This window comes from Scleropages formosus, chromosome 4, assembly GCF_900964775.1.
Source record: "Scleropages formosus chromosome 4, fSclFor1.1, whole genome shotgun sequence".
NCBI classification, from domain to species: Eukaryota; Metazoa; Chordata; class Actinopteri; order Osteoglossiformes; family Osteoglossidae; genus Scleropages; species Scleropages formosus.
Window position 1 is genome coordinate 6874113 of NC_041809.1, and position 19317 is coordinate 6893429.

General features: G+C 40.2%; 2 protein-coding genes across 3 annotated transcripts in view; one reads left to right on the forward strand and one right to left on the reverse strand.

Moving 5' to 3' along the window:
• Positions 1-5572: 5572 nt before the first annotated feature.
• Positions 5573-11767, reverse strand: rnaset2 (ribonuclease T2). The gene is made up of 11 exons (XM_018749264.2): positions 11391-11767; positions 10714-10852; positions 10515-10611; positions 10216-10270; positions 9459-9508; positions 9051-9108; positions 7993-8066; positions 7436-7549; positions 7131-7176; positions 6808-6879; positions 5573-6156 (listed from the first exon to the last, which is right to left on the reverse strand). The coding sequence occupies exons 3-11, from the start codon at positions 10589-10591 to the stop codon at positions 5962-5964; spliced, it is 741 nt and encodes a 246-aa protein (XP_018604780.1). The 5' UTR covers positions 10592-10611; positions 10714-10852; positions 11391-11767; the 3' UTR covers positions 5573-5961.
• A 2730-nt stretch (positions 11768-14497) lies between these two features.
• myom2b (myomesin 2b) overlaps positions 14498-19317 on the forward strand; it is a 36241-nt gene continuing 31421 nt past the window's right edge. For both annotated transcript variants that reach the window (XM_029251204.1, XM_018749310.2), the window contains exons 1-4: positions 14498-14561; positions 15928-16059; positions 17588-17663; positions 17848-18008. In XM_029251204.1, the coding sequence (XP_029107037.1) occupies positions 15947-16059; positions 17588-17663; positions 17848-18008 (350 nt within the window). In that variant the 5' untranslated portion in view covers positions 14498-14561; positions 15928-15946. The remainder of the gene's footprint in view (positions 14562-15927; positions 16060-17587; positions 17664-17847; positions 18009-19317) is intronic.

A 19317-nucleotide genomic window follows, 5' to 3' on the forward strand; every position in this document is an offset into this window, starting at 1 on the left:
CAGGTTTGGCCGGGTCCTGCTCTCTGGTGGGTCTGGGGTTCGAGTCCCGCTTGGAGTGCCTTGTGACGAACTGGCGTCTTGTCCTGGGTGTGTCCCCTCCCCCCTCCGGCCTTACACCCTGTGTTGCCGGGTTAGGCTCTGGTTCGCAGTGACCCCGCTTGGGACAAGCGATCTCAGCAAGTGTGTGAGCTCTGATTTATGTTCATTGCATTAATTTAATACTGAATAAAGTATGTTGCAAAAAGATAACATCGTGCTGGTCCGAAACTGGTACTGTTATCACGTAAAAAACAATTACTTAGCAAATTATGCATGTTTTTGCTAGATGCAGGCCCATGCTGAGACCTTTGATAAATGGCGTAATTCAAATGAATCGGCTCTATTTTTTAAAGAAAAATTTAATATCAATTGATTATAATCAAATGCAGCTGTCAGTTTAAAAAATATTTTTTAAAAATCCTATCACTCAGTGTCACACAGTACATGTTCTCTGTGCTGAACTTCCTATTCAGTCATGTCTATTCAGTGCTGAGAAATCAAACACACACACACACACACACACACACACACACACACACACACACACACACACACACCAGTAGTGTCCTGGCTGGCTCCTGCGGTGACTCACAAGGACTCTCGTCCTCAGCGAAGGAGGCGAACGCACTGTCCACAGACAGCGCCTCCACGACAAAGCAGAGACTTTTGCCACTAAGCTGCGGCTTCCCGACCGAGCGGCGGGATGACCGAGGACGGCTCATGACCAGCTTTGTTTCTCCCTCGCCGGATCCTTCTTCGCACGCAAGAAGGAGTGGAGGACTTCCAGCTCGGCCGTGAGATGTGGCTGGAATGTTTAAACAAATAAATAAATAAATGATAAAAAGATGAGGGCTTCTGGGGTCAGGCGGAACAGCTCTCAAGCAGAGGTCCATTATCTCTGGGACCCGTTCCCATCAGCCCACTGAGCTTAAAAGCGAGTTGACCAACATGCAGCACCCTACCTTCTCGAGTGGAAAACACCCAGGCGGAGTGGCTGAGAAGGCCGCTGGCGTACCAGCACAGGGACATCACACGCCATCCCCAAGTCAGGAGGGACAGGAGACCCCTAGCTGTGAAAAGAAAGCTGTGGTCACTTTGCGACTTCTCACTGTTGCCAGTTGCAGGTCGACAAGGAGGAAGGACCATTCCCATAATGTCCACAGCATAATAATAAGCACTGTTTTGCTGACACCTTCGTCCAAAGTGACGTACAGTGTTAGGTTTCTACACATTTGCAGAGCTGGGTCATTTTTACCGTATCAGTCCAGGATAAGGGCCTTGATCAAGTGCACTACACCAGGAACAGGGATTCGAATCTGAGCCCTTCGATTCCAGCAGGCAACTGTTCTAACCGCAAGATGAGCAATAAAAAAGATAAGCTCTAAAAAGGTAGGAGTAATCAAAGGTAATACAGAAGAAGGTGGGGCCCAAACCTGGATCTTTGACTGGAAGGCAATAGCTCCAACCACTGCGCCACCTGCTGCTCAAGATCACCGTCAAGCCTATATTCTTTAATTGGCTCCAGGAATCTTGGTCTGTCAGGATGGCGGCACGGCCTTCGGTGGGGTGGGTACAGATCAAGCATCCCACTGTTTAAAATACTTCCCCACGCTGACACTGTAGCCTTATTCAATTGGAACAAGCTGCGACAGCATATATACAGCCCAGCCGCCCCTGTAATGACACCTCAACAATTTAAAAGACACACTTGGGGTGTAACACCTGAGTGTGATGTTGGAGAGACTGATTATACGACTCTTTTTGACATCAGTGGACGTTATAAACCAGAAGAGCTGCTCCAAATCTGGGACATAACATACTGCTTTCAGAGTGTGAGACTAATGTGCAAGGTGGTGTAAACGCAAGATAACTGCAGACAACCGTTAACATTACAGACAGCAAATTACAGAGCCATACACCCGATGGCAGTATTTACAGCATTTCTGGTGTGTGCCGTAACACCGCCCCTCAACCGTGAAAACCATAGTTCATACACGCAAGGCGAATTCAGGTGTGGAAAATGAACTCGTTTAAAGTATTTGGGTGAGCAACAGACCTCGATTCACACCCTGGTTCTTTGGGTCCTCTGACCAACGCGCACTTCCGGTCCGATCGTTCCATAAACAGACTGGCACTCCCTGCCATTCGGCCAATCTATCGGGCAAAATACAAATTGCAACAAAGGAAAATCAAGGACATGCTGGCACTGCGCTTTCCGGGTTGGGGGGGGGGAAGGGTCATTCAGGGGGAGCAGAGTGGTGATTAAAGTGCTGGAACACAAAGAGAAGCTGTATTTTAACTCCTCTGTCTCTTGATGCACCCCTTTGTGGGGTTGGCTGATAGAAACACACCTTAGGAGTAGCGCCTGGTAGAGCTGCACAGCGCTGCTCCATCTGCTGCCTGTGATATGGTAATGAAGAGTACGGTACCGTGGTCTAATGCACAGATCAATCATGCAGACAGCATCACACCCTTAAGCGGTCAGCTGGTGGGGGATAAATGCCACTGTTCATTGTCATTGGAAGGTGTCATTGATTAACACCCATGTTGTTGATTTTTACTGCCTGTTATATATGACGGGTTATTATTTTGGCTACGTGACAGACAGCGACTTGTCAGGCCGCACGGTTTCCACAGCACTTACATGTGACATTCTACCACGACAGGTGGACACTGTGTTGTGGACAGTCTTTGATGTGAGCTTGCTATGATAAAATCACACACTGTCTCAATTTCATACCGCACAGGGAACTGACAATAACCCAGTATGTTACATTCGCATGGTACAACCATGGTAACTTCCTCTTTGGGTGACTAAGGAACTGCAGTGTTGGGTTACTGCAAGTCCTGGACTTTCAGCACACCCTCAGTCTAATTATATTATTTTTGAGTCACGACTGTTGGTTGAAGGCCTAAAGACAATGATCAAATCAGCTGGCTGCTCTGGTGCAAAGGATCATGTTTCTTATTGACTCAGTTCATCTGTCAGCTACTGTGTTCTGTTTGTAAAATAATTTGATTTACAGAACACTTTGTTCGTGACTCTATTGCATTTTTTCCTCCCATAATGGCTACCCAGGGAAAAGAGAGTATTCTAGTGGTAGAAAAAAGAGAATGAAAAAACATTGAGAAACAAAAGTAAAAATTATAGTGCAGTATGAAAGTAATTATATTGTACTACATTATTATTCAAAACTAGTATTAGTATGAAATGTGTGAAATCAGTGAAACTATATAAATGACCTATTTATACAACCTAGCACTGATGCTTGTTACTATGTCTTTCTATAATATCTTTATACAATTTAACGTAAGGGGTGTTGTGGCTTTCAAAGTTGAATTATAATGAGGTCTTTGTTATAGAGTCTCATCATATGATGCTGAGGACCACCTCGATACACGTTCACAGAGGCTGTGGGAAGAACTACTACATGGGAAGCGGCGAATACCAGACCTCCACATACCGCTGCAGTACTGAACTACTGCAGATTCAATGGTCAACCTGAAAAATAAGTGCCCATGAAGGTGATCAACTGCATATTTCACAAGCACAATTCAGAAAGAAGGGGCAAAGAGTATGGTGTAAGGGGTGTGGCTAAAGTGACCAGAAAGAGCAGAGTCCAGTTAAGTCAATGACTGTCAGCATAGAGGATGCAGTGCTGCTTAGAAGTATATGAACCCCTTGTGTCCTATTAGTTTTACCATAAAATGGTTATTTTCTCAGCTAACATCATAGGTATGCAATAACCAATTCCATGTGTTACTTTAGAGGAAATTGTGTGTAGCAGAAAAACAAGTAAGAAAAAGTAGTGCTGGTACAAAAATAAGCAAACTCCAAGTTGCATTGGTTAAACCAAGTAGGTAAGTGCAATCAGGCATGTAAATCAATTATTCTTTTTAGAAGTTTAAGATTTTATACAAGAATAAAGGCCATTCCCATAGAGTTACCGTACTTTAAGGGAGCATGGTATAAAGAGGAAGTACCAGCAAACATTCAAGCCCTACACAAGGTCAGTAAGGGTACAAAATCAGTTTGGTGGAACTCCTGCTGTCCTTCTCCTCACAAGTGCTTATTCACACCAGTCTTTCAGTAAGGGCCTTCAGACATCTCTTTCAGATCCACTTCTCTCCCAATCTCCGCAGCAACAAGGAACAGGGGTTTGTGGACACAAAGCATTTTCAGTTATTTTAATGTAGCTCTAAGCTGGAAAAAAGTGTGTTATAGCACACATTCATTGTATCTACATCCAAGACTTCGGCAAAACCTACCCAGCGAATAAATCAAGGTGTATCTCTTACTGTATCTACATTAGACTGTATGAGAAAGTTACCTAAAAGTGGTCAGATGCAACTGCGTTTGATATTCAAATGCCCATTCCGAATGTTGCTACTTAAATAATGGTGGTTTCAAAGAAACAAGTGCTTCTTTAATAATCATGAATTTTATCTCAAGCTGTTTGATGTTAAAAACTTATTTTGTTCACCCAGTTCTATATCACTTCGTAAAAAAAAAAGTGGATAAATGCATATCGAATGAATAAATGGGAATGTGACTATTAAAATCAAAACTAGCACTAATTCTAAGCTCAAAATTTTTGTGGCAGTTTTTATAAAGACTTTACTATTTATGTACTATGCGAAAGGAAACATCAGATAATGGGCTTCCAAAACACATGCCAATAATAGTGAGACATTACAGTGCAAAATGAACAGACACAATGGCAAAAGTGGCACAGAGTACACTGTAAGAGGAGTGTCATATGACCAGGCACAGCAAAATCTAGTCATGCCAAGCACTGCCAGAAAGCAGAATGTATAAACAGGAAGTTCCAGTGAAGACAAAAACAGCAGAATAGAAAGCTTACCTTTGAGTGACATCCAGTTTCGATGTGCTGCCATCTACTGGCAATGCTCTTCATGTGCGCATCTTTCAGTACAAACAGCGGCAAAAGTACAGAAAATCCATTTCTTATAATAACTGATGCTCCCAAAAGGTTTTCCAGAAGTACCCAAGTACCTTCTAATGTTTGAACATGCCAGCAAAATTAGTATAGCACTTCTTCATACAAAAGGTTCTATAATAAATCATGTTCCAAAGATTTTACAATTTTCTATACAAGTTATCAAAAACACGAAAGGAAAATGCTAGAAAAAAGGAACCCATACTTTAAATCTACTTTTTATTTACATTTTCAAAAAAAAGAGCTCATAAATGAACAAAAAATTTAATTTGCATAGTCACCACAACCTGAATTTTTATACCAGCTATCAGGTTATTTGCATAAATACATACAAAATTTGAATTATTCAAAAATTGTGCACACCCATAAATAATGTTTCAAGCATTTTCATATATTAGCACTTGTGAAAACATTTTTTCTGGTCCCAGCATTTAAAAAAAAAAAAAAATCCCAGTAAGACTCCAGCGACGTGAAACTTGGCCATAATTACGGCCTACTGTCTAAAAAGTAAACACAAAACAGCTTTGTAAGTTCAGTGGAACTTTTGAGGTTTCTAAAGAAAGTGGTGACAAAATAAATGTGAAGCTGATGGAGCCAGAAAACAAAAGTTCCCTATTGATTAAAATTAAGTATCCCTCTGTTTTGGAGGAGCTAGAGATGTTAGTAGCACCAAGGAAAAAGAATTGTAAAGTAATTCAGACATATCCTGATTAAAACTAGTTCCTCTAATATCACTGAGATCAAAGTTTCAGCTGAAAATTAAACCTGTAACAATGAGGATTTTGATATACCATTCTCTCCATGATTGTGTTGACAGATACAGAAAGAATAATATTGTTCTGCCAATTATATGAAAGCAGCAATTTTGACACCAGTTCTGATTGTCCATATACATTCTGCAGTATTATTTCTAACATTCATTCCAAAAAAAAAATAAAATAAAATAAAGGGATACATACTATTACACAGTTTCTAAAGGAGGGTAGAGAACCGGAGTGTTCTCATCACACATGTAGTACCCTGTTGTGTTGGTGTCAAGGGTTAGGATATCATTAAGGCTAGACCAGTAGTCATCTTCATTCTTCTCACAGTTTATGAGCTGGAAGTCTTTGCTGAAGCAGATCTCAATCTGTCCAAGTATCTGGGCCTCTTCTCCCTGTGGTATAGTAGCATGTCAAGCAAAATACAAAACTCTGCACACATCCCTTTCATTTTATGTGGCTCCAACACTGAAAATGATGACAACATGATGCAATTCACAGTTTTGTTGAGGTATAAAAACACTGAACCCCGATCATGCTGCAGTACAGGGTATCTTATATACAGCGACTGCAAAGTACTCCGCACCAGCAGCCTCCCTCTACATAGCATCACACTTTACTCATTTCTTCTGCATGATGCACACTTGACTGTCTCATTAAACCTTTCTAGTTAAGTATTCACATGCATTTATATATTAAAAAAAAAAATCCCAGAACTATCTCAATACAAGGATTCTGAACCTCATGCTCAAGCAGTAGAGACAAGAGAAATGATGAGGTATGTTTCAAAAGATACTTTTTACACTGTTCAGTTTCTCAATGTGAAACAGTGGGCTTTACTGTTTTGGCCCAGCAAAGATTAAAACAAGTCTGAACTTGCTTTCAGACGGTCTTTAGTACAGTCAAACTAATTACTAGACAGCTTCCAAATCACCTTTGATAATATTTATAAAATGATTTTGACAAAGTGAATGTATACAACAACCATAATTTTGACTAATGTACATCCATTTGCTTTACAAATCAAATGAAAAGTGTGGACTTACTTGCTCATGAATACATTGAATCTTTGGTTTCACTGAATAATAGTTAACAATTGCCATCTCGATCTGTTCCAGCTAAAATAGTGGGGAGATAGAAATGCATCAGTCACCACAAAAGGAATAAACCTACGCAAAAACATAAGGTACAACATCACTGCAATATTAAACATTTCAAATTTAATAAGTCACAAATTTAAAAGGACAATTCTGCAAACCCTTGAAATTTATGCAACTACAGGGTGAACTGACTTCTAACAGCCACGTGAAGGAACGTACACGAAGACTGAATATGAGGTTTTTATGTTAAATAAATGCAAATAACTTACACTGTAGTGTGTTTGTGCTGGAACAATGTTGGCTTTTCTCAGAGTTCTAAAAATAAACATTTGGAAAAGCTGTTAGACTGCTTTCTCTAAACTACACAAATAACTGAAATAGATATCTTGTACCATTCAGGCTTTTTTGCATAATTTATTACATGGCATATTTCATTTGGAAAACAAATTACAAGGCTGTTGACTGCATTAAACTTCAGGCATCTGATAGAAATGTGTCAGCTACCAAGTACCAAACTGATTAGCTTCTATTGGTACACAGGGTTGGAAGTGTGGATGTCGTTCAGATAACCTACCCATCAAGGTTCAGTTTCTGGTATAACTCCAGGGCTTTGCTGAAGTACTTGTGTTCACTGTTGAGGGCTTCCAACGTGGCGGCGCACGTCCCATGTTTCAGCCACTCGTGTTTCCTGACGGTAATGGCACGCAAGCATGAGCATTATGTGAAAATTAAATCATATCACCTGGTTAAAAAGTCATGTACTGTCAATATGGAGAAAAAAAAAGTTCAAATCTAAGAACTATCAGACAGCCTATACAGAATCTTAAGCTGAAGGATGTTTTATGGAGCCAACGTGCAGGTCACACACACCCCAAGATGTGGGAATGTTGTTAAAATGTGGAGACTTGATGTCATTTTGTACTTGCTTTCGCTCTAATCCAAGATTTCAGCACTCAGCTAATGTCTGCCTAACCACTGCAACTCGAGAAACAGTATTCCATTACTATGGTATTTTTCTTTGGCAACCACGCAGATGAAATGAATTCCCAACCATTAGTTACTTAGTGGCACTGATAAAGAAAGTTACCATATTCTTCTACTATTCCTTCACTTCCATTCAAAGATACGCACCACAACACAGTTGACATGGAGGGACCTTTACTGAGAAGGTTAGGCCAATATTTCTCCATCTCAGGTATTAAATCCTGAAAAAGAGGAAAAAAAAAAAAAAGCACAGCAAATGTGACTATATGTATGGTACATAACAGCAGTTTACAGATACTTACTAGAAACTGGTAGAACTACTGCGTTTCAATTAAAAAAAAAAGCCATAGGTTCAAATCCCTATTCTGACCACTGTACCTTTGATCAAGGTACTTACTCTGAATTGCACCGGGGGGGGGGACCACCCAGCCATATATACATATGTATGGGTAGTCATTCTAAGTAGCTTAGTGTAAAAATCTTACACTAAGTTCACAAAGGTGTCAGAGAAATTAATCTAAAAAAAATTAAAGTACCGTTACTTTTACCCCCTGTCTTATTTCAACTGTGCAGAGCTCAAGATAGTTTATTGATTTAATAAATGTTAAGATAAGGTTAATGCACATTTATTCATTTAGCTAACACTTCTCCAAAGCAATGTACAACTCACAGAAAATACAACGTGTGCATTATATCAGCAGAAAGAGAAACTTAGGCGCAGATGTGTGATTCTGAAGCAGTTAGTTACTTTCTACCATATGAACCAAAGTACATCACACGAGTAGCTGCATAAAGGTTTATCCAAATAGGCAATTCCCAATCACATTCCCAATTTTTTTATTAAACATTTATAGCACGCGAATAGTTGCGTGAAAGTTTATCCGTTATTAAACGGTTATGGCCTCAAAGTTATTGAGCATAAACATTTACACATTACATGAACTTGAGAGATCATGGGAGAAATGAGTGTGGAAGAGGTTACAAAACCTGATTATGGATGGCAACCTTGAAATTATACATACATGTCTTTAACCACATTTGTCTGATAGCCCTAATGTTTACATCTTATTTTAGACAGTTAAATACGTTCTAAGAAAGCTGCTCCAAAATAAAGACGTGGAGCACTTTGTTGTAGCATGCCAATCACTTTTCCCCCCACTTATGATAAGTCTGTTTTGTTTAGGCCTTTCTACACAAACAGGTACCTTTATCTGACTTGCATTGAAATGCCAAGATGAATTGCACATGTCTCCTTTATCTGGCCTGTAAAGAGAGGTGGGGAGGGAAAAAAACTATTTTAATAATGGCACTAAAACTGAGTGACTGAAGTAGAACATAAGAGTTTATTACCATATAAAAAGGTAAGATCTAATTAACTTAACCCAGCAGAAATATTAATGATCACCTGCCAAAATACCTCTCATTACCACATAACAAAACCATTGTCTCTGCACTCTTTAACTTGAACAAAAACATAATTATGTAACCTTTGCGTAATATTAACCGCTACTTGGCAAGCCGTTTAATGCATGCAGATCGCCTAATACAAGTACAGTCCATGTTCTAAACCCTAACATTTGGATTGTGTTAAATAACCTTATGAATAATTTTACCAAAGTCCATGCAAGGTCCAGTAGTTGAACTTTGTGGTACAACCTTCCTTCTAAAAAAGAAATTAAATAAAATGTTAATTGCCAGTCACATCTACACCACATAAATATGACACATCTGAGCAGTGTATTCTAATGTTAATTTATCCATCATCAATAACTGCTTGTTCAGTAGAGGACTATCATGCTCCAGAACATATTCTATAAACTTGGGACAAGGCAAGGTACACCCTGGATAGTAGATCACTCCAGTCACTGCAGCTCAATCTCTCTCTCACACTCACACACACACCAGGCAATTTAAAGTCACCAATTCACCTGAAACACATGTCTTTGGACTGCAGGAACAAAGTGGAGCACCCATTTAAAACCCACTAGAACACAGAGAGAACATGAAAACCCCCCACAGACTGTGCTGGATTCAAAGCCAAACAGTCTGACCCTATTTTTCAATTCACAGGTTAAATTCAATTTAGTCAATTAGCATTTCAATTAACACAATTACCTGTACTCGATATAGCACTATAATGTTATAGTACAACTACAATGTTCTCCGGATCACTGCGACCCTGCTCAGGTACAGGTGGTTACTGAAATCGAATTTTTAAAAAATAAAAAAATTCATATTCAGATTTACCTCAGTTTTTCTGACCCCAAATATAAGAGGCATTTTACATTTTTAGTGTAGTTAGATTTCTACATTGTGGTTGCAGTTGACTAATACCGACACACAACCACGTCTATCAGTTGCATCACTCACAATGCAGAAAGTCTCAGGCCAGTGATAAGTCAGAATTAGCTTGCTCCATTGGTGCCTAAAAAAAGAATAAAAAAAAAAAAAAACACAGCCCAGACATTATACCCACACTGATGACAGGAAAAAAACCATACTGAAAGACACACACACACACACACACAGAAATTTCCACACCTTCCACAGGAGGAGGAATAGTGAACACATAGCAGCGATGCATGAAAGAGGAAGATGCTCAGTAAGAAACTTGCACAACAACAACAAACTGCGGTATCACCACGCTTCCGTGTTCACATGCTACTTACGACAGGAGTTTGTAAGGTGAAGTCAGGAGGCCGCTGCTCAGGCAGAGCAAGGCGACGACGACAAAGCAAAGCCTCATGGTGACCAGCAAAAGAAGTCCTGTGTGTCAGGAAAAAAAAAAAAAAAAAAAAGAAAGAATCAGAGACGCATGCTGTACACTCACTGTCACCAACACTTACTGGAACATTCAGCATCACTCACCTCAACTTGCATTAATGGCCCAGCAGGTGACGTAGCAGTCAGAGCAAAATGCCTTGCACTCGAGAGACCTGGGTTTAAATCCCACCTCCAGCTGCAGTATCCCTGATCAGGATCCCTGATCCTGATTAAGGTGCTTACCCTGAGTTGATACAATAAAAATGATCCACTTTCATAAAAAGGGCAAATCACTGTAAATAACAGCGCACAAACCTAACACTGTTGCTCTGGTGAAGATTTTCAGCCACATGAACCAAAAACAACAACAATGCATTGCGGTGCTGGTCATAGTTGATGAAGACTAAACAGCCAAACACAGCAGGTGGTGTTGCAGCAGTAAAGACATGCATTTGTAACCAGGACATTTCCAGGCTCCAGTACCACTAACTGCATTCGGGGTATTTTACACCGAATTACTGCAAATATACTTCACAGTGGGTGACCAAAAAAACTGATATATATGCAACTTAGCAATAAACAAGTAGACCTCCTCATCGTCCCTTTAGTTTACATATTCAAAAATAATCCGTAATTAACTAACTATAAGCAACTGCTTTGAGGACTTTTACCGTTCACACAACCAACAACATCAATTATTTACGACATAATCCGTCATAAACTCGTAGTAGAAATTCACTCGCCAAGTTTTTTTTTTTATAAATAATAGCTGAAGTTTTCACCTGCTGAGGCGTTTCGGTGCGTCTGTCCGCCTTCGCTTCGGTTATTTTCCCCACTAACTCTTACGTTGCGACACCCACGCGTGACGGTAACCAAGGCTTGGTCCAGGCACGCGTGACACGAAATCGATGTCGCCAATTAACTTGCGGTTTCTTCTCTTATGCCACAAAATCGGACTTATCCGCGGCTGTTTTGTTCTACAGACTGAAAGCCCCGTCCCGCTCCGCTCCACACACGTCCGTTTTAATGGCAAACGCACCGCGTCCGCAGTTGCTTTCCTGCCAGTTCTGTTACACGAGCGATTTCACGCGACGACTGCGCTCGAGGGTCTTTGTTTTGGTTCCAGTTCCGCCCAGCGCGGCCGATTTCTCGGCTGCCGTGCGCAACCGGGGTCACGTGCTCCGAGCAGCGCACGCGTAGTCGTCATGACGCACGGCGAGTGGCGCATGCGTAGTCGCTCATTACCCGTGCCGTACCTTTCCGTCCATCGATTTTGTCTATCACACTTTGCCGGGGCAGCAAATGTCCTCGGTCATCAGAACTTAATTTGTTCTTATATAGCTTCTTGAAAGTTGCTCACAGTTGTTTCAAGCTAAGTGATTTGTTGTCAATGAATCCTGCCAAATAAAACTGAGGGAAGCATGTCAACACCTTCATCATCCAGTCCATCCATGCTGTTAAAGTCACTTTAAAAGTGTAGGGTATGAGGCAGGGTACACCCTAGACAGAATGCCACTCCAGCACAGGGCAAACAAGCACATGGAAAGAACATGCACTCGATGTCTGAATCTGAGCCTCGTCACAAGCATTTAAACGCCCAGTGTACCCAGTGTAACTGTGGAAATGACAAATAAATGACTCTGACTTTGCTTGACTCATACAGGCTGAGCTTGGTTCGATTCCATGTCCAAACTCACAGCACCAAAAAAAAAGGGTTACGTCTGCATGTTTGCAAGTTTCCTGCTGGCCTTTTTCATGACTCTCTGAATAGAGCTCAAGGCTGGGTATTGAAATGCATTTTAAAAATAATTGTTTTTATTTACGGGGGGTGCGGTGGTGCAGTGGGTTGGACCGGGTCCTGCTCTCCGGTGGGTCTAGGGTTCAACTCCTGCTTGGGGTGCCTTGCGACGGACTGGCGCCCCGTCCTGGGTGTGTCTCCTCCCCCTCCGGCCTTGCGCCCTGTGTTGCCGGGTAGGCTCCGGCTCCCCGTGACCCCATATGGGAAAAGCGGTTCAGAAAATGTGTGTGTGTGTGTGTGTGTGTGTGTGTTTTTATTTACACCTTTTTTCGAAGATGACTTACAATACTTGTACACTTAGCTACGTGCAATGATTTACCAATTTACTTGGAAACGTGTGGATCAACTGAGGTTAAGTACCTTGCTTTAGGGGACTGTAGCAGGAGTGTGAGGTTCAAACCTGTAACCTTCACGCTGCAACGTGACAACCGCCACACTGCCCACTGCCACATGACTGTTTGACACCAGGCATTCTGCTATAACCTTCCCTTATCGGTATCCTAAGCAAGTGCTGATAATTCACTGCTGGATGAGGGGCGATGGAAAATTAGAAAATGGAAAATCTTTACCCCCAACAGCCTTCACTGAAAAACAAAGGCATCGGTTTTACTTAGGAAATCCTGATAGTAGTAGAATGAAACATATTGAACCAACCTCTTGTCAACAACCTCTTGTCCCAAGCGGGGGAGGGGGGGCGGCAAGCCGCAGCCTACCCGTCAACACAAGGCGCGAGGTCGAGGGGGGAGCAGACACACCCAGGATGGGATGCCAGTCCGTTGCAGGGCACCTCAAGCAGGGCTCAAACCCCAGACCCGACGCACAGTAGGCACTGGCCAAACCTGCCGCACTGCCACGCCCCCACATATTGAACCATCACCATCAATAACGCATGTTTTTCCACTCCCTGTAGATAGTAATAATATTAATGAAATGCTTTTATTTCAGTGTACACTTATTAAATGCTTTTCTAAATCAACTGGGATGTGTAGATTAGGGTACAGACCAAAGGCATCAGGTGGAATAGTTTACTGATGTCAGAATAATTAAAATTTGCTATTCTCTTTTGTGGACGGGGTGGTGTGGTTTGACCGGGGCCTGCCCTGTGGTGGGTCTGGGTTCGAGTCCTTCTTGGGGTGCCTTGCGGTGGACTGGCGTCCCGTTTGGGATGTGTCCCCTCAGCCTTGTACCCTGGGTTGCTGGGATAGGCTTCAGCTCGCCCTGGGACAAGTGGTTGTAGACATTGTGTGTGATTATCTTCTGTACATTTCCTGGCTCAGAATATTTCCAGTAGTAGACCCATATGTGAAATCTTATCTTTGTGTTATGTACATGTGTAGTGACATTGCTTTATTGAGTGCAGTGTGGGGTCCCCAGTATGTGAATTGAACATGTCACATCTGAAGCAGGGGGCCTCCTACACTGCCTTCCAGAGCTACTGTATTCTACAAGGAGATCACCTTCCAGACAGTTTCTCAAAACTTCATATCATGTTAAAAATAGTATCCTACAAGAATTCTGATTGGTGGGGGGTCGCATGTTTTAAGAAATCTAAAAAAAAACTTTCAGAAGATGGACAGCATTACAGCAAGCGAAGGAAATTTATTGTACATTGACACTACTTTAAAATCATTAATATAAGAAGTGGTGCGCAAATAGTACAACTGCCGATTTTAAAGATGAATCAATTTAATTTTTCCATATCATTTCATAGATGAACACGATCAGTATCTTTCACAAAGGAATACTCATATTATTCCTCACAACCATGTAAGTTCTTCTGAGACCTGTTTGCTTTTTACTTTTTAATTTGCCTTTTACAGTTACTTCCTCAAACACCATCTGAAAGACTGGCATCTGACAGCAGCAATAGGTGCAAGAGCAAGAAATGCATCTATTTATTTCTGCATTTTATTTGTATGGTTTTCTTATTTTGAATATTCAGTGCCTTCTGGTCCCTGCAAATTGTTTTTGCTGCAAGCAAGAAATGATGCAGAAAGTTGATGTAAATGCTATATATAGTCTGGTGCCTCTCCATAAATGGGTTGCTAGTGAGGCAGCATTCCGTATGGGTAATATTTTTGTTTTCATCAGCAAGAAGCTCCCCAGCGGGTCCAGGCTGATCTTTCTCCGTGCTCCTCTCGTTTAATCTCTTGGGGTAAGTCAGGCTTCTTATAAGCTATTCTTTCATCTCGACATTAATAACACCCTCTCCAGCATTACTGTTAAAAAGCGGGATCATATTCGTGATGTATATGCTCTGTGAATAACCTGTTGGAATATCAAGTTCATCGGAAATAAGACTTATGTGGACAGAAGATGAAATTAATTATCTTGGTAGCTATAGCCAGTTGTATTATATCGGAATTATTTCTGCTTATCAATATGCCTTATTGCCTTTCAGGAAGGAAATTGAAAAATGATTGACCATTCTTCCCAAATTATATGTGGAGCGTTAGAAGTAGGGATTTTATGACATTTTATAAGACTTCAATGGTTTATTGAGACAAATGTGCAAATTTGGGGAAAAAATAAATATATTTTTACAAACTAAACTAAATCTTAACTGTGCCTTCCAGATGTATAACTATTGCATATTTAACTTTATTAATGGATATTTGTTCAATGAATATGCAAGAATGTTTATGCCGTCAACACTAGTTGCGTAAATATTTTTCATGCTAATATGTATGAGAAACTTATTTACTCTTTAGGATTTGGTGAGCTGTACTGAGACGTGAAGGTTCTTGACATTTGTGGTGTCTTCAGCCTCTTTGCTTCAGAGACACTAGATTTTGTCTGGAATGCCCCCTTTAGAGGGTGCTACGTCCAACATTAAGGATGAGCAGGAGAACCTCAAGGGAATAAATAAAAAATGGAAAAAAGCTTAAAAGTTGGTAAAGTGGAATTATATATTATAAAACAATTATTTACTTAGTGCAACTAATTGAAATTCAAATTTTGCCAACTGCAGGATTGTTCAATATCAATCAGTGAATAAAAAAAAATCCATATGACTGGCACCTAGTGAATGGAAGCTTGAAAAACAGTTTTGATGCAGAAAATTTCACAAGTGGATACTGACATCAAAGCTATAAATTATCCTGCAGCATTGATTATGTTAAAACAGATGCTGTTGAATGTACGAAGGTCAAAACGTCGCAAAATTAATGCACATATACGAAAAGTTATAGTCACATCTCACAAGTTTCTAATAATTTCATATTATTGGAGTCAAAGCATTCTCGACCGACTGTGCCCCACATTTTCAATAAAAACTTCAGCATTATTTCTCAAATGTTCATGACAGTAATATTCAAAGCAAATAATAAAAATATATTACAGAGCAGTGACACATATGTGCATGAATTCTGATGCACTCAAAAATGCTCACTAAAAATGCTCACTAGAAGCAACTGGTTGAAGGTTAACTTCTGAACAGCAGAAGATTTCTTCTGAAGTAGCTGAACAGGAGTAGTTTTCATGTGTCATGTGACTAATCTGATGCTTTGTTTGACTGACAGGTTTTGACATCTGTTAACCATGGCAACGAAAGTCTTGCCATTTTATCAGCGGAAACACAAGCACTTTGGCCGTGATTATCGGAGTGCTCAATCTAAATATGTGGTCCAGGAATACTCAGCCTCTTCAGCAAGGTAAGCAATTGGCTTGATTGCCCAGCAGGAACGTTCGCGTGAAGTGAGTGAAAAAAGGGCTTTATTACATCTTCTCTCCAAGGAACCTTTTCCTTAGGTTTCAGCCTGTTCGATGAAAACTGCAACAGCTCACACGTTAAGAGCTGTATGTGTCGAGGAGGTAGACGGTTTCATTGAAACTCACTAAGATCGAGGAATAAGAAAAGTCGGATAGATACTCAAACCTGGACATCAATCAAATAATGATTTAAAATTTTTCTGGTTACTTACTTGCCCCTGTTTCCTTACAAAATGTAAAAAATTAAAAGGTAGTGCATTTACAATCCCATGTTCTGATTAGTTTTCAGAAATAATCAACACAATGACTTGACACAGCCTTTTTGGGGAATGTTATAAGTTGTAAAGGCAAACTACAAGACAGCGATCGATAAATGGGATGCAGTGAAAATCAAAAGAATATACAATTAATCACGCCAAATTTTCAGATGTGTTGAGGCATCATATTTCATCTTGTATTACTTGTCCAGGCAACATTTGCACTGTCTGAGATGGCATGGTCTAAACAAATGAGTCTTCTGGACTGCCATGTTTAAGGTGATTAATCGAGGGCAGATACGTCAGTGAAGGATTTGGTCCGTTCGCCCATTGTTAACAACATTCATCACTACACTGTTGATTGAAAAAAGGAATTAAAAACACACGCACTGAACAACAAGTGCAAGGCCTCATTTCATATAAGTTGTACAGCTGGGAAGTGTCCACACACTATTTTATGATAACAGAGGTTCTTATGTTTGGTTTACTTTTCCACTGTGGAAAAAGTATTAGTTCCACAAATAAAGTCAGTCACATTTTATTTTAAAAGATCATTTTTTTCACAATTTACATTAAGGAAATTCGAAACCTTCTGAATGTCATACATGTTGGATGCACAAGCTAAACTCTACTACTCCACTGTTATTTCCTGGTTAAAAAAACAGACAATTTTGTTTAAATAGTCATTGTATTTAACAGTATAAAGCAATTCATGCAAAGGCTAGAAAGCCAGAATGAATGATAAAAATTAATGACATACATATTTAAAACATTTCTGTATAATTGTTAAGGTACATAAAAAAAACTTCATGCTTCTCTCCTGAGAGATTTACGGTGTTAAGCTACCTAAAATTATTTACCTATTTATACAGCTGGGTAATTTTTACAGGACCAATTCAGCGTAAGCACCTTGCTCACGGGTACGACAGCAAGACATGGGACTCAAACCTGCGACCTTTGTGTCTACGGGCAGCAGCTCTAAACACTACACTGTCAGCTGCAACTATCATTAAAGAGTCTGAAGACAACAGGTCTTGGCATATTACCTGTACAGGTATAAACAGGTACAGACATAGCAGTCTTTAAATCAATATATGGTAGCACCGGCATCTCGATAGCACTCAGCTATCAGTAAGAGGACAGTAATATGCCGTAGTTTTTTTCATTAAGGCTCAAGTAATATTTCTTCCTTTATTCTTGTGTTTTTTTCTAGTTATGGACGGGGGGTTTCTGAACATGAGGCCACTGATTACTACCAGCATCAAGTGAATAAAAGAGTTCATCAAGTGGTAGGAATTGTATTTATGCCCCTTTGCCAGTGGTCCCAGACTCATGTGAATGGTTTGCTAATTGCAATCACTTTGCCTTATTTGAACAATTTTTTCATCTATATCTTACTGACTGTTAATGGTCCCTTTGATTTGTTGGATCATAATGCTTCCTTTTCCCCATTCTACCTTGGACTCCCAACAGGTCGACAAGAAGATGTCTTCCACGGAGAAGTACATCCGTGAGGAATCGATGATCAGGGGTCCCGAGTTCCTGGTGAGACTGAGGTCACACACTGTGTGGGAGAACAACCCTGTGAAGCTCTTCTGCACTGTACATGGATACCCCACTCCTGCTCTCAGATGGTGAGTTGCACTCTTATACCGTATATAATGTTTCCCTGGTTATGTACAAGATTCCATGGCAGCTGCTTTTTTATCATGTGCTTTAATTAACAAAAAACAGAGCAGAACTGGGTCACAGCATCAGAATAGAGATAAAATGCAAATACATAAATACAAATAAATACTGCACAAGGCAAAAAGTTGCAGGTGATCATATAGAGTAGCTCTATCTACGAAGTCCCAAAATGCATTAAATTATGATACTGGTGAAATGTTAAATTTTGTAGACACCTGGGTCAACCACATGGACGGTAGCATTAAAAACATTTTCTTGCCAGATATGTAGGAATTATCCTCATATGTTGCATATATGTGTGAAAAATAAGTGATCTTACCTGTTAAGTGAGCTCTTAAACATAATGGTACAATTCCTTTGGACAAGCTCATCATGCTATACATTAGAGCAGAGGTGTCCAAAGTTTTTTCACCGAGGGACCCCCGATTGTTATTGTGAACTGGTTTGAGGGCAACACATGCAAAAATTACAGTAAGTGACATACTGAATCGTAAACATCTAAATTGAATCGTGAAATACTTTGTTGTGTTTTATTTTGGTGTAGTCTGTGTCTAGCTGTAACTATTATCATGCTTTTTAGTAGAATTTATAATTAGAGTTGATTTAGTATCTATTAATAATTTTATAAATGTGAAACAGCAGGCTGCATGCAGCCCTCGGGCCCCACGTTGGACACCCTGCATTAGAGGAACTGAAACAAAGGGTGCCGTAGCTAGAGAGTAACGCACTATGGCTTGGTCACGGATATACAATACGCTGACTCTGCCAAATCATTTTAAAGAACAAAGGCAAAATGCTTCCTTATTTTTTTAATTCGAGACAAAACTGCATGCCAAAACATTTACTATGATGCAAAATTAATGAATATTAAGATTGCAGGGGTTTTTGCAATAATGAAACCAGTACGTTGTTCTAACGTGATATTCTCACTGGAAAAACACGACAATGAGATTCTTGCACGAAAAGAGAGCAAAGGCAGTCATCCGGGCTGATGCTGCGTATCATCATTCATGTTTTTGCACGCAAACGCGTTTGATATGATGAGAAGTTAATGAATACTAAGATCACTGGGGCCTTTTGTAATGAGACCAGTATACCGATATGTTCTCATAATGTTAAAATGATACCCCCAGGGGCAAAACACCACAATAAGGGCCTCAGGTGAAAGGAGAGCAAAAGCAGTCATCCGAGGAAGTGATGTATGTTAGTATTCACGTCTTTGGGTTTTTTAATGGAGATCCATGCTTCCCACCT

Excerpts from the sequence above, each read along its gene's own strand:
- rnaset2 (XM_018749264.2), bottom strand. The coding sequence starts at position 10,591 with ATGAGGCTTTGCTTTGTCGTCGTCGCCTTGCTCTGCCTGAGCAGCGGC. Across the intron at positions 10,271-10,514 it reads TCACCTTACAAACTCCTGTC|GCACCAATGGAGCAAGCTAA; the intron begins GTAAGTAGCATG and ends TTCTTTTTTTAG. Across the intron at positions 9,509-10,215 it reads GGCCTGAGACTTTCTGCATT|AAGGAAGGTTGTACCACAAA; the intron begins GTGAGTGATGCA and ends TTTCTTTTTTAG.